This window comes from Neoarius graeffei, chromosome 17 (assembly GCF_027579695.1).
Source record: "Neoarius graeffei isolate fNeoGra1 chromosome 17, fNeoGra1.pri, whole genome shotgun sequence".
Lineage (NCBI taxonomy): Eukaryota > Metazoa > Chordata > Actinopteri > Siluriformes > Ariidae > Neoarius > Neoarius graeffei.
The window spans coordinates 17731976-17748217 of NC_083585.1; the positions used below are offsets into that span (position 1 = coordinate 17731976).

The window sequence follows — 16242 nt, forward strand, 5'->3', positions numbered from 1 at the left end:
TTCATGTCGACCTTTTTTTTTAGGTTATGAAATTCAACAGTTGCTTCCATCAGTTGGATTTCATACAATTTTCAGTGAGCTGATTAAACGACATTATTTAATTTACTGTGATGTGTAATCATAGTTTTCCTCAATTAGATTCCTGGTTTTTGATAAATAATTTGCTGTAGTTTCAAAGCTTAGCTTCCAAAGATGATGAAAAACCTTAGAATTAAAGTGATTATAAACTGCACACCAAAGACAAGTGTCATAGATGAGATGAAGGTTTCGGCAATAACATCGCTTCCACAAGTGCTGCTAATAGCATCTTTCAAATTTAGAGCTAATCACCTCTTTACAGATGTAAGGCATGAGAAGTGTCAGAACTTTGCACTTAAAGGAATTACAGTTAGGAAAAACAAGTTACACTCACTGGCCACTTTATTAGGAACACCCACACACTTGCTGTTTGATGCAGTTCTCTAATCAGCCGATCCCTTGACAGCAGCACAATGCATCAAATCTCACAGATACAAATCAAGAGAGGACTGAAATTTTATCTGTGCTGTATGTTGAGCATGTACGGTATAGCATATTTGACAATAAAGTTGACTTGACTTGTTGATAAGAGAGGTCAGAGGGAAACGGCCAGATTGGTTTGAGCTGCTAGGAAGGATATAGTAACTCATATAATCACTCTTTACAACCAGGGCTTTGAACCAGTTCAAGGAACGAAAACGAAAACCGGGAACTTTTTCTATTTCACATGGAACAGAAACGAAACCAGAAACTTTATTTTTTATGTTCCGGAACAGAAATGCTTATTAAATATAATGGTAACCGGTTAATACCGGTTTTTATTTCGTTCCTCAAAGTTTCCGTAGCCTACAAATAAAAAAGTCATTCTTCTCCTGCGCAAGTTTCTATGACCCGCTGGGGTTCACTTCCTGTGTGACGTTCACTGATTGAATGGAGAGCGCGGGAAGGTGGACTGCTATCACGTCTCCATGTGATAATAAGTGCATTACTGAGTGTCTGAGCAAAGAAGAGCCTGAACGATGCAACCTCCCTATTGGCTGTTTGTAAAAATGTATCAGTTGTTGCCCTTCCCACGGGAATCATCGCGGGCTCGAGAGACGAGACCTGACGAGTTAGTTCGTTGGTAGCAGAACAAAATGTCTGGACACTAATCGGGTTTTCAGAAAAGGAAAGAAAATAAACGGAGGGTTGAAAATACAAAAAAGGAGGCAGAAAATGCAAAACGAGTTTTAAGGTAGGACAAATGGTTACTTTTTAAGGCAGCCCGCCGTGGCTGCAGGCTTTCAGTTGTGTCATTGAATGGTTACTTTTCTGAGGCAGCCCGCCGTGGCTGCCTGCAGGCTTATTTATTATAGCCCATTTAGTTAAAATAGTTGATATAAAATGTTTATAGTTATAGTTATGTGATGGTTGTCCTGATTTAGACTGGTGTTTTTTTGGGGGGGGGTTGCGCGATGTTGCACCCGGGTCCAGATTAGGGCAGAACCGGCCCTGGCTACATTTCAGGTGTAGTTTGTTTTATGTATGTATGTACTTGCATAGATGTGTACTTGGTCTTCCAATATGGCGCCTAACAAAATCTCGCAGCGCGGTGACGTCATGCGGTAGCCCTCTATAGGGCCTGACTAGCCTTTGGTAACACACTAAACGAACTATCTTTCATTTTTGGCACTTTTTCTGTTTGTGTAGATGGGAAGACATACTGAGAATCCAAATCGCCAACATTTGAAATAATAATTGTTTTGAATTATTTCTTGTCTTATTTAATGAAGGTTGTAATAGAATTAGCCTACATTTGGCTTAAGCTGGATGAGACAGAGACATAATTTTATAGCCATTTGTTAAACAGCTGACAGGGAACGTAATTAACCGTTCCGGGAACGAAATTTTTTTGTTCTAACCGGTTCGGGAACGTCTATTTAATGGTGGAACCCAAAACCGGAAACGTTAAAATTCCGTTTCTGTTCGGAACGAACCAATAGGAAAAAAATTCTGGTTCAAAGCCCTGTTTACAACTGTGGTGAGCAGAAAAGCATCTCAGCATGCAACAGCAGTAGACCACATTGGGTTCCAGTCCCACAGCCAAGAACAGGGATCTTAGAATCGTTCCTATTCAAGTGGCCAGTGAGTGTATATTCACTGCTCCCTGTAGACCAGATCAGATCAGATTATCTGCTGTAATCATGTGGTCATCCCAGTACCCTTATTTACAACACACTCACACTGAACATCCTTTCAACACACTTCGTACTGCTTACTTTTACTCTCTGTGACTCTGTTCCTCTCAAGACTTTTCAGGGAGTTTTCTTTCTCCTCTTTGTTGATTTGTTCATTAGGGCTCAAACTCTACATCAGGATTTCTGTAAATCTGCTTGGCGACAATGTCAATTGTTAAGAGCTAATAAACATGAAACTGAATTGAGATTTCTTTTCTTTTTTTAATCAAAGCATTATTATCATAAAGAACACATGTAATGAATCAAAGAATGACTTCAAGGATGGTGTAAGAAAGAGCTCAAATACTGTCTCAACATGAATATATCTATTTTTTATTAAGACAAGTACTGCTCCATTTGTTTAAAAATGTACTTTTATGATCAAATACAAACTGGAGATGGAAACATGTAGATATCTCCCATTACACCAAACACAAACTACAGAGATATGACAAAATTTGGACATAAAAATTGATCTGAACAATGAACAACTTGCACTGGGTGATATAGTAAGTGATCTAAAATGCTGAATTATAACCTCAAACTGCACTTTTAGATCACGTTTTCACAAGCCTGCTATTGTGATGATCCATCTATACAAAGTAATATCCACATTTAAAACAGTGCACTGCGTGTTGGGTTTTAATGTGGAAAAAATTTAACTCGGGAGTGATCCGTGATTCTCTGGGAGTAAATCTGTTTATAAATTATATGCGCTGATGTGCTGTGGGGCCTAAATCTTGCACTCTACCTGAGATGCAATAAACTGAATTTGCACACAGACCTGAGACAGAAGAATTAATTTTACAAAATGACATACAATTACACCAGGAACCTATTACCTACTGTTTGGTTTTATAATGCTTTATCTTCTACCATTTACATGTGTGGCGTACCTTTAAGCACAGCTATATCTTTAATTTCTCACATTTCTCAGATTCTGTTCATTTACAAAGCATGAGATATATAACAATAAAACGCATGATGCACTGAGAGCTCCTTTATATCAGTGCCCTTTATATCAGGGCCTATAATGTAGACCTGCAGACACTGATGGGCTTCACTGCGACATGTTCCTCAGTGTTGGATGATAAAATGGGAGAAAACAAATGATACATTTATTGGCTAACCCACTATTAGCTAAAATAAAAGCTCTTATGTGCTGTATGGTTTGCTTGCCTTGAAATCTAATTGACTAGGATAAAAAAGTGGCAATTAACATAAAACATATACAGTGATGGCCAACATAAACAAATGTAGTAGCTAACAAACAAAAGTGGGAGTTAACAAACAAAAGTGGTAGCTGAAAAAAGTCGCAGCTAACATAAAATGTAAACAAAAGTGGTAGATTAAAAAAACCACCCAAATAAACCTAGTAGCTAACAAATACATGTGGTAGCTAACAAATAAACAAAAATGGTAGTTACAAATAAAAGTGGTAGCTAACATAAAACAAACATAATAGCTAATATAAAACATGAACAAACATGGTAACTAAGAAAACAAAGTGATAGATAACACAAAAAGTGGTAGCTAACAAACAAATGTGGCAGCTGACATAAAAAAACATGATAGCTAACAAACAAAAGTGGGAGCTAAAAACAAAGATGCTTGCTAACAAAACAAGCAAAAGTAATAGCTAACAAACAAATGTGAGAGCTAACATAAACGAAACTGATAGCTAACATACAGTAAAACAAAAGTAGTAGCTTAAATAATACCTAAACAAAAGCCATAGTTAACATAAAATATAAAAGGTGGTAGCTTTCATAATAGCTTATTGTGAGCTAGATTAATATGAACTAAAGGAAACAAACAAGTATATGATCATGCAGTACATTGTGTTTATACCTTCAACAAAAAGTCAATAATTTTCAGCTGGCAGGTGTGGTGGTAGGGTGGTGTGGTCAGGGTGGTGATGTGATGTGGTATGCTCAGGTGTGGTGGTGTGTGGTCAGGTGTGGTCAAGTGTGGTGGTATAGTGTGGTCAGGTGTAGTGGTGAGGTGTGATGTGGTGGTGTGGTCAGGTGTGGTGGTGTGATTAGGTGTGGTGTGGTCAGGTCTGGTGTGGTGGTGTGTGGACAGGTGTGGTGTGGTGGGCTTGTGGTCAGGAGTGCTGGTCAGGTGTGGTGGCGTGTGGTCAGGTGTGGTGGTCAGGCGTGGTGTGGTGGTGTGTGGTGGTCAGGTGTGGTGTGGTCAGATCTAGTGGTGTGTGGTGGTCAGGTGTGGTGTGGTCAAGTGTGTGGTGATGAGGTGTGCTGTGGTCAGGTGTGGTGATGTGTGGTGTGGAGGTGTATGGTCAGGTGTGTGGTGGTCTGGTGTGGTGGTGGTGTGGTCAGGTGTGGTGATGTGTGGTGTGGAGGTGTATGGTCAGGTGTGTGGTGGTCTGGTGTGGTGGTGGTGTGGTCAAGGGTGGTGGTCAGGTGTGGTGGTGTGTGGTCAGGAATGCTGGTCAGGTGTGGTGGTGTGTGGTCAGGTGTGGTGTGGTCTGGTGCAGTGGTGTGTGGTCAGGAGTGCTGGTCAGATTTGGTGGTGTGTGGTCAGGCGTGTTGTGGTGGTGGTCAGGTGTGGTGTCGTCAAGTGTGTGGTGATGAGGTGTGCCGTGGTCAGGTGTGGTGGTGTGCTGTGTTCAGGTGTGGTGATGTGTGGTGTGGAGGTGTATGGTCAGGTGTGTGGTGGTCTGGCGTGGTGGTGGTGTGGTCAAGGGTGGTGGTTAGGTGTGGTGGTGTGTGGTTAGGAGTGCTGGTCAGGTGTGGTGGTCAGGCATGGTGTGGTGGTGTGTGGTGGTCAGGTGTGGTGTGGTCAGATCTAGTGGTGTGTGGTGGTCAGGTGTGGTGGTCAGGTGTGGTGATGTGTGGTGTGGTAAGGTGTGGTGTGGTCAGGTGTGGTGATGTGTGGTGTGGAGGTGTATGGTCAGGTGTGTGGTGGTCTGGTGTGGTGGTGGTGTGGTCAAGGGTGGTGGTCAGGTGTGGTGGTGTGTGGTCAGGTGTGGTGTGTGGTCAAGTGTGTGGTAGTCAGGTGTGGTGGTGTGTGGTCAGGAGTGCTGGTCAGGTGTGGTGGTGTGTGGTCAGGAATGCTGGTCAGGTGTGGTGGTGTGTGGTCAAGTGTGTGGTACTCAGGTATGGTGTGGTCAGGTGTGGTGGTCTGGTGTGGTGGTGTGTGGTCAAGTGTGGTGTGGTCAGGTGTGGTAGTGTGGTGGTCAGGTGTGGTGGTGTGGTGGTCAGGTGTGGTGTGGTCATGTTTGGTGGTGTGTGGTGGTCAGGTGTGGTGATATGTGGTGTGTGATCAGGTGTGGTGGTCAGGTGTGGTGTGGTCAGGTGTGGTGATATGTGGTGTATGATCAGGTGTGGTGGTCTGGTGTGGTCAGGGGTGGTGGTCAGGTGTGGTGGTGTGTGGTCAAGTGTGGTGTGGTCAGGTGTGGTAGTGTGTGGTGGTCAGGTGTGGTGGTGTGGTGGTCAGGTGTGGTGTGGTCATGTTTGGTGGTGTGTGGTGGTCAGGTGTGGTGTGGTCAGGTGTGGTGATATGTGGTGTATGATCAGGTGTGGTGGTCTGGTGTGGTCAGGAGTGCTGGTCAGGTGTGGTGGTGTGTGGTCAGGTGTGGTGGTCAGGTGTGGTGGTGCGATGGTCTGCCTAGTGAGGTTTTTTTTAATATATTTAACCATAATGTGGCTGTAATGGTTGTAATGTGACTAAGAGCAGGAGAGTGACTGTATGTGACAGCTTTGCTCTAGAATTGTTTTTGTTTCCACATAACTGTAGGTTCCTGTTTCTCCAATTAACTGTGCATGCTCATTAACCTGGGCTGTAAAAATCATCGTATCGGTCAACATGTGTAGTGCAGCAAGTGGTGGGATTTGGAACGAGTAGCATTCGCTGAAGTAACAAGGTGCATCACACCACCATAAGCACACTAAGTTTCAACAAACGTACCAAATGAAAACTTTTTTCTTTTTCCAGAAAAATGACTTTGAAGGGTTGGTTGTTGTTTTTTTTGTTCTTTTTCTGGTTGAATCTACTGGATACTAAATCTGCTTGTCCTGTGATTGTCCGCCCCGTGACATGTCTGAAACATTCTTTAACATATATTTCCAGCCCCTCAGCAATGCAGGCAAGCCAACTGACATTAAAAAGCATTGTACATACAAATAAACCCAAAAATCACTGTACAAACAAACAAACAAACAAACAAACAAACAAACAAACAAAGCAAGATCAGTAATCAAAGCCAAAGATTGACAACGGCAAACTCTGAGAAACGGACATTAATATATCATAATATATTACCATTTCTAAACTGCAACAATAATTTCCAGTTTTAAAATCCTGTTAAATAAACTCAGCCATTTAAAAAAATACAAAAACAAAATGCAGTAACATTTTCTACATCCCATAATAACTCTATAACCAATAAAATAATGCGCAGCCATGAGAATACCAATGTGTATAATATACGCCAACATCTCTGATACTGCTCTATGTTACTTTATATATTCTATACTACTCACTCATTCTATCCTGGACCATAGACAATACCATGAAGAAAAAAAAGGATAAAAATATACAGTGGTACTTGAAAGTTTGTGAACCCTTTAGAATTTTCTATATTTCTGCAGAAATATGACTTAAAACATCATCAGATTCTCACACAAGTCCTAAAAGTAGATAAAGAGAACCCAGTTAAACAAATGAGACAAAAATATTCTACTTGCTCATTTATTTATTGAGGAAAATGATCCAATATTACATATCTGTGAGTGGCAAAAGTATGTGAACCTCTAGGATTAACAGTTAATTTGAAGGTGAAATTAGAGTCAGGTGTTTTCAATCAATGGGATGACAGTCAGGTGTGAGTGGGCACCCTGTTTTATTTAAAGAACAGGGATCTATCAAAGTCTGATCTTCACAACACGTTTGTGGAAGTGTATCATGGCACGAACAAAGGAGATTTCTGAGGACCTCAGAAAAAGCATTGTTGATGCTCATTAGGCTGGAAAAGGTTACAAAACCATCTCTAAAGAGTTTGGACTCCACCAGTACACAGTCAGACAGATTGTGTACAAATGGAGGAAATTCAAGACCATTGTTACCCTCCCCAGGAGTGGTCGACCAACAAAGATCATTCCAAGAGCAAGGCATGTAATAGTCGGTGAGGTCACAAAGGACCCCAGGGTAACTTTTAAGCAACTGAAGGCCTCTCACACATTGGCTAATGTTAATGTTCATGAGTCCACCATCAGGAGAACACTGAACAACAATGGTGTGCATGGCAGGGTTGCAAGGAGAAAGCCACTGTTCTCCAAAAAGAACATTGCTGCTCATCTGCAGTTTGCTAAAGATCACATGGACAAGCCAAAAGGTTATTGGAAAAGTGTTTTGTGGACAGATGAGACCAAAATAGAACTTTTTGGTTTAAATGAGAAGCGTTATGTTTGGAAAAAGGAAAACACGGCATTCCAGCATAAGAACCTTATCCCATCTGTGAAACATGGTGGTGGTAGTATCATGGTTCGGGCCTGTTTTGCTGCATCTGGGCCAGGACAGCTTGCCATTATTGATGGAACAATGAATTCTGAATTATACCAGCGAATTCTAAAGGAAAATGTCAGGACATTTGTCCATGAACTGAATCTCAAGAGAAAGCGAGCCATGCAGCAAGACAACGACCCTAAGCACACAAGTCATTCTACCAAAGAATGGTTAAAGAAGAATAAAGTTAATGTTTTGGAATGGCCAAGTCAAAGTCCTGACCTTAATCCAATCGAAATGTTGTGGAAGGACCTGAAGTGAGCAGTTCATGTGAGGAAACCCACCAACATCCCAGAGTTGAAGCTGTTCTGTACGGAGGAACGGGCTAAAATTCCTCCAGGCTGGTGTGCAGGACTGATCAACAGTTACCAGAAATGTTTAGTTGCAGTTATTGCTGCACAAGGGGGTCACACCAGATACTGAAAGCAAAGGGTCACATACTTTTGCCACTCACAGATATGTAATATTGGATCATTTTCCTCAATAAATAAATGACCAAGTACAATATGTTTGTCTCATTTGTTTAACTGGGTTCTCTTTATCTACTTTTAGGACTTGTGTGAAAATCTGATGCTGTTTTAGGTCATATTTATGCAGAAATATAGAAAATTCTAAAGGGTTCACAAACTTTCAAGCATCACTGTATAAGGCCCCCACATGAATACAAAAAAATGAGGATCAAATGTTAATGATAAAGAGTAGATTTTCAAACATATAAAGGTGACAGGAGCCCCCCCCCCCCCCCCCCCCACACACACATCAAATGGGTCAGAACGTACAGACTGCATCTGAATTTACAAGGTCCCGTGTTACTCTATATTTGTTTATTGGGGGCACATATTATCCGACAGACTAGCAGTAACCAGTTTCCAGCACTGAGACCTGATGCCAACATGTGAGGGATCATATCAAGCTGCTTTGTAGTCTGAAGCATGTCCAGAGGTGCCACCATGTGTGGTGTCGCTGTAACATTTATGATTTCTGACCTCTTGCTCTGGTGATATGGGAGCCACCTGAAAATGATGCTTTTCTGTTTTATCAGAAGCAGCGGCCAGACCAAACGAGAATAAAAGTCACTGGCTGTTGATAGAAAGGTCAATTCACTGAAGGGGAAAGGACGCGAGACGTGAAAGTAGAGTTTGACATTAAGTAAATGCATGACATAACTTTCTCCTTGCGCTGACTTTATCTGTGTGAACTTTGTCCTGTGAATACACAAGCCTCAGCCAACAGAAGTCAACACGGTGGGCTCTTAAGTCGGAAAAAAGTGAAGGAGCTGCTTATTATTATGTAGGTCACACTGGACTGTATTTTCTCCCTAGTTTTGTCCTGGTCAATTCTTATACACACAGCTCTCCCTATCATATGACAGTGACCAACTGGGAAGGGTGAAGGCTAACAGGTGCTTCCTCCAAGTCCAAGACACATGAAGCCAGCCAATTGTGTCTTTTCGAACTGCTGCTCATGCTGCATAACACACTCAGACAAAAGCGCAATCTGCCCTCTTCCACATACATGAGCTCAGAGGTGCACATGATTGGCTAGTGTCACTGTGATTGACATTGGAGAGAGAGTATGTTGTCCCTCCTACCCAGAGAACATGGACAGTTTTGCTCTCATGGATTCCCGGCCACGGATGTCTGTGGCATCGTCAGGATCAGAACTCAAGGTCTTTGGAGAAAAGTGTGAACACCTTTCTGTTGGCCCATGTAAAGCCTTTTCCTTACTGTTGCTTGGTACACTTCTAAAAAAAAAAAAAACCCTCTGCCATCTTTTACACCAACAATGAAGATTTTGTGATCAAATCCTGTTTTTTTGTCAATGCTGGCACCTCTGTATGTCTTTTGTTTGATATGAGCGTATCCGTTCATTATTTGCTTTGGCATTCATTTTTAATGCACGGTTCCAATTACCATTATAAACCACTCGGTGGGTTTTTAACGACATGGCATAAATGAACGAATACTAGCACAAGCAGGATATTTGCACATACAGAAGAGCTATTAAATAATGCAAGACCACAAAAAAAAAAAAGCTGCAACAGATTTCAACTCAGGTTTGTCACAACAACGTCACCCACCTTAAAACGTTATATATGTGTGTGTGTGGGGGGGGGGGGGGATTGGTAGTGGGGATCAGTGTTAGTGTTGGTGGGGAGAGGGGCGTTGGGGGTCTGAACCGACATCACTCGGAACCGACACATTAAAAGAACGTAGACAGTTCTTGTGAGGCTGAATGTTGTCATTTGTATTAGCGCGAATGGCGTTTGTTCAGCTTGGCTGGTGGAACAGCGTGAGTGCTGGAGTGTGTGTTTGGTGTGCGGGCGTCAGAGAAGCGTGGTCTGATTGGGCCTGCTAAGAGAGCCATCAGTACGCCAGCAAGTCGTGGGTGCAGGAACAAGAAGTAGATGCTTTTGAAATAAATAGAACAAGGCACAAATATATATATATATATATTTTTTTTCTTTTTTCCACGAATGTTGAAAAAACTGAACAAAACTGGCACCGGCGGGAGGTGTTGGGAGGTGTCGGATAGTGAAGCTTGTTTGGAGAACGTGAGCTCTCCTTTTGAGCTCCTCCATCCTACATCTCTTCAGTCTCGATGGCAGCGTTGCTCCTCTTTCCTCTCCTCTTCGTTAAATCACTTGTCTAATTCCAGTCTGATAACCATAAACCCCCACAACCCTCACCCCCCCTCCCTCCCTCCCCTTTCCTTCTACACCCAACAGGACCCTCACTTCTCATCCAGCAGAGAGAGACGCTAACAGAGTCAGAGTTAGATATAATATTCCTTCTTGTCATCCGTGTTGGTTTGCCCTCCCTCTGCGTTGATGATGGCTGTGTCGGCGTCTGCTGCGTCGTCTGCCCCTTTGGCTTCATGAGTAAAGTAGGTACCTGTGGTAGACATGTATGAAAGGGGTTTGATATACAATTCTGTGCAAAAGCCTTAGGCACATGTAAAGAAATGCTGTAGACCGAAAATGGCTTAAAAATAATAATATGAAATATTAAAACATTTAAAACAATACTATAAACAGTAATCAGTGAGCCATAATAAATGAAACCAAGTCAATATTTGGTGTGAGATGACCCTTTGCTTGAAAAAAAAAAAAAATAGTAGTCTGAGGTCCAGTCAGTGCAGTTTTATAAGGAAATGAGCTGTAGGTTTTACTGAGCATCTTACAGAACCAGCCCCAGTTCTTCTGAACACTAATGTTTTGTTTTTTAAGAAAACAATTTTTTTTTCTGTAACTTTTAATTTTGTGCTGGAAAACGAATGTTTGGACTCTAAAATGTTTTTGTACTGACTCGATAATGTAGACGTCATAAAACAGAAAACTGTAACAAAGTTTGGATGAAAAAAAATAGGGGGCCTAAAACTTTTACACAGTACTGTATGTTCAGACCTCCAGATATATGAGGACTTTTGCACAGTAGTGTGCGTGTGTGCATATATATATATATATATATATATATATATATATATATATATATATATATATACATACACACATACAACCCCTATTCCAAAAAAGTTGGGACAAAGTACAAATTGTAAATAAAAGCGGAATGCAGTAATTTACAAATCTCAAAAACTGATATTGTATTCACAATAGAACATAGACAACATATCAAATGTCGAAAGTAAGACGTTTTGAAATTTCATGCTAAATATTGGCTCATTTGAAATTTCATGACAGCAACACATCTCAAAAAAGTTGGGACAGGGGCAATAAGAGGCTGGAAAAGTTAAAGGTACAAAAAAGGAACAGCTGGAGGACCAAACTGCAACTCATTAGGTCAATTGGCAATAGGTCATTAACATGACTGGGTATAAAAAGAGCATCTTGGAGTGGCAGCGGCTCTCAGAAGTAAAGACGGGAAGAGGATCACCAATCCCCCTAATTCTGCGCCGACAAATAGTGGAGCAATACCAGAAAGGAGTTCGACAGTGTAAAATTGCAAAGAGTTTGAACATATCATCATCTACAGTGCATAATATCATCAAAAGATTCAGAGAATCTGGAAGGATCTCTGTGCGTAAGGGTCAAGGCCGGAAAACCATACTGGGTGTCCGTGATCTTCGGGCCCTTAGACGGCACTGCATCACATACAGGCATGCTTCTGTATTGGAAATCACAAAATGGGCTCAGGAATATTTCCAGAGAACATTATCTGTGAACACAATTCACCGTGCCATCCGCCGTTGCCAGCTAAATCTCTATAGTTCAAAGAAGAAGCCGTATCTAAACATGATCCAGAAGCACAGATGTCTTCTCTGGGCCAAGGCTCATTTAAAATGGATTGTGGCAAAGTGGAAAACTGTTCTGTGGTCAGACGAATCAAAAATTGAAGTTCTTTATGGAAATCAGGGACGCCGTGTCATTCGGACTAAAGAGGAGAAGGACGACCCAAGTTATCATCAGCGCTCAGTTCAGAAGCCTGCATCTCTGATGGTATGGGGTTGCATTAGTGTGTGTGGCATGGGCAGCTTACACATCTGGAAAGACACCATCAATGTTGAAAGGTATATCCAGGTTCTAGAGCAACATATGCTCCCATCCAGACGACGTCTCTTTCAGGGAAGACCTTGCATTTTCCAACATGACAATGCCAAACCACATACTGCATCAATTACAGCATCATGGCTGCGTAGAAGAAGGGTCCGGGTACTGAACTGGCCAGCCTGCAGTCCAGATCTTTCACCCATAGAAAACATTTGGCGCATCATAAAACGGAAGATATGACAAAAAAGACCTCAGACAGTTGAGCAACTAGAATCCTACATTAGACAAGAATGGGTTAACATTCCTATCCCTAAACTTGAGCAACTTGTCTCCTCAGTCCCCAGACGTTTACAGACTGTTGTAAAGAGAAAAGGGGATGTCTCACAGTGGTAAACATGGCCTTGTTCCAACTTTTTTGAGATGTGTTATTGTCATGAAATTTAAAATCACCTATTTTTTCTCTTTAAATGATACATTTTCTCAGTTTAAACATTTGATATGCCATCTATGTTCTATTCTGAATAAAATATGGAATTTTGAAACTTCCACATCATTGCATTCCGTTTTTATTTACAATTTGCACTTTGTCCCAACTTTTTTGGAATCGGGGTTGTGTATATATATATATATATATATAAACCATTATTCCATAAAATCGAGTCATACATGAGCTGATAGCTGACACGACACACAGCACCGAGTGGTCTATAAGCCACATACGACAAGAATGAGTGGAATAACTGTTTTATTCTCTCCACATTCACTGGATTTTTGAGAAACAGGGCATTTTTATTTTTGTTTTTTGCAAATTTGATAAATAAAAACTTTGTACAAAACGTTCAACAAAATCATTTCCGCTTAGAATGTAAACAAACCGGCAAAACGACAGGAGCAATTTGTGAAAAATGCGATAATAATAATTCATCTCATCTCATTATCTGTAGCCGCTTTATCCTTCTACAGGGTCGCAGGCAAGCTGGAGCCTATCCCAGCTGACTACGGGCGAAAGGCAGGGTACACCCTGGACAAGTCGCCAGGCCATCACAGGGCTGACACATAGACACAGACAACCATTCACACTCACACCTACGGTCAATTTAGAGTCACCAGTTAACCTAACCTGCATGTCTTTGGACTGTGGGGGAAACCGGAGCACCCGGAGGAAACGCACGCGGACACGGGGAGAACATGCAAACTCCGCACAGAAAGGCCCTCGCCGGCCACGGGGCTCGAACCCGGACCTTCTTGCTGTGAGGCGACAGCGCTAACCACTACGCCACCGTGCCACCCATAATAATAATTCTTGAAAAATAATAAAACTGATACGTCCTTACAATCAAAAACATTCCTTCCATATTTTGTTGCTTTTTTGTATTTTGGGGGGTTCTGTTTTCAAATAGAGTTTTTATTTCGTCCTCGGTTGGTTCAGCAACATGCTCCGCCATTTTGTTTTTCTCTACTTATAGTATATGAGCTGATGTCCTAGTAGTAGAGTAGCCAATCAGAGCACACGATTGCTCATATCCAGTGACTATAGATATAATTAATTAACTTATTTATTTATGGAAACACAAGTCCAGACTTTGCACAATAAACTGTATGTGTGCATGATGTACCTTTATGTCTGGCAAAGTAGCGTCCCAAGACGATGAGCAGACAGAGCATGGCGAATACAACCACAGCGACGACCCCGCCGATGACAGCGTGGTCGATTTTCTGTGCCGCTGCATCTGCTCTCGAATCTGCGAAATAAGAAAAATGAATAAAACCAAATGTGGACAGCTGTGCTGTGCTCTGAGGTGCTTGTTTTGCTCATGCATGGGTTATCACAGATTTGAATTATTTTGCATACAAGCTTAAAAACTCGATGCTGCATTCCTGAAACAGAATTAACATCACATGTTAGAAAGAAAAGGCTTTCATTCAAGTGACAAGAGTTCACATGTTCTTTCCCTGGTGACAATCTGAAACATACTTTATGTTCGGACACATCAGCATCCACGACAACAGCGATGTACATTCTCACACTGACCCATGAAGAAGAAGAAGCCTTTATTTTATCACATATACATTACAGCACAGTGAAATCCTTTTCTTCAGCTTGTTGGAAGCTGGGGTTAGAGCACAGGGTCAGATATGACACAGGGCCTTGCTCAAGGGCCCAACAGTGGCATCTTGGTGGTCTTGAGGCTTGTACCGTTGACCACCACTGCCCTGTCCATCATGGTCTCTTGCTTGCTTCTCTGACTAATCCCTTCTGTCCGCCTGGCTGCTGAAATTTGATGGACTTCATTTTTTTTGTAACAAAACCAGAATGATGTCAGTGAACCCATTTTCCTTGAAGATATTCTACCATTCACAGTCTTTTCATATTCTTGCTACTTAAGTCGAGCTCACTTGTTGCTGCAGTGCCAAACCCAAACCAAAAGCAGTTCTTTAACCCTTTTTTACTATTCAAATCAAACAAATGTTTTAAAATTTCATCACTTTCTTTCTCTTTTTTTGTGGAACTCATTGTGCACTTGGCTTAAACATGCAGAAACACGAGTCCTCGACTTCGTAAAAAATAGCAACTGGTATCCAAGCAACTGAACTTAATAGAAGGGAGAGGATTTGACAATCAGTCTGTAAGTGCATCAGGGGTGTGTACGGGGACACTGATCAAAACAAAAACGGCACCACTTATATTCTGTGGCTGATTTAAAAAAATAAAATAAAATTTCAGCAATACAACTGCTGTTTTCATGCATTTAAAAAGGGACATTTACTGGTGAATTTTTGTAGCAAAATTGCATGTTTCGTTTCTCACATAGTTAGTTTTATCTTTCATGCGAAAAAGTTTGAGAGTCTAATTTCATCCACAAGAGAGTCTCTGATCGTTGCTCCTCATTTGAATTAAAACAGAAATGAATCTTGATTAGGCGGCACGGTGGTGTAGTGGTTAGCGCTGTCGCCTCACAGCAAGAAGGTCCTGGGTTCGAGCCCCGGGGCCGGCGAGGGCCTTTCTGTGTGGAGTTTGCATGTTCTCCCCGTGTCCGCGTGGGTTTCCTCCGGGTGCTCCGGTTTCCCCCACAGTCCAAAGACATGCAGGTTAGGTTAACTGGTGACTCTAAATTGACCGTAGGTGTGAATGTGAGTGTGAATGGTTGTCTGTGTCTATGTGTCAGCCCTGTGATGACCTGGCGACTTGTCCAGGGTGTACCCCGCCTTTCGCCCGTAGTCAGCTGGGATAGGCTCCAGCTTGCCTGCGACCCTGTAGAAGGATAAAGCAGCTAGAGATAATGAATGAATCTTGATTACTTTTTAAAGAATGACAATTATATTGAATAAATAAATGTATTTAATAAGTACGTACAATGTTATTGAGTAAGTAAGTAAGTGATATAAATAAATACACACCAGGCTTGTAGTACTCGAGTCTGACTAGCGCCCTAATTTTAAGGACTCGTGACTCGACTTGAGCACTGATGACTCGGACTCGTGCATTAACTGCATTCGGACTCGTAAATTGGAGACGAGGACTCAGATTTTTTCTCTCTTTTTTTCTTTATTTATAGGTTATATCATTATGTTATAAGTTTAAAGTTTTAAGGTGTTTGAGGCAGTTGTATTCGGAGACCTAGGGCGCGACATTTTCAGTTTGTTGTGCTTTGAGTTATTGACTGCAACTGCTTTTAAATACATATATTTACTTTTTTCATAATTTTTATTGGTATGCTAACGTTTTAATTTCCTTCTATTTTCTTCTTGTAAGAGCATAGAGACAAATACATTACATATATATATATATATATATATATATATGTATGGGCGGCACGGTGGTGTAGTGGTTAGCGCTGTCGCCTCACAGCAAGAAGGTCCGGGTTCGAGCCCCGTGGCCAGCGAGGGCCTTTCTGTGTGGAGTTTGCATGTTCTCCCCGTGTCCGCGTGGGTTTCCTCCGGGTGCTCCGGTTTCCCCACAGTCCAAAGACATGC

At 41.7% G+C, this 16242-nt stretch overlaps 1 protein-coding gene across 1 annotated transcript in view; it reads right to left on the reverse strand.

Moving 5' to 3' along the window:
- Positions 1 to 10528: 10528 nt before the first annotated feature.
- cadm1b (cell adhesion molecule 1b) overlaps positions 10529 to 16242 on the reverse strand; it is a 179137-nt gene continuing 173423 nt past the window's right edge. Inside the window, exons 9-10 of the mRNA XM_060943469.1 lie at positions 13884 to 14009; positions 10529 to 10654 (exon numbers count right to left, since the gene is read on the reverse strand). Of these exons, the coding sequence (XP_060799452.1) occupies positions 10536 to 10654; positions 13884 to 14009 (245 nt within the window). The 3' untranslated portion in view covers positions 10529 to 10535. The remainder of the gene's footprint in view (positions 10655 to 13883; positions 14010 to 16242) is intronic.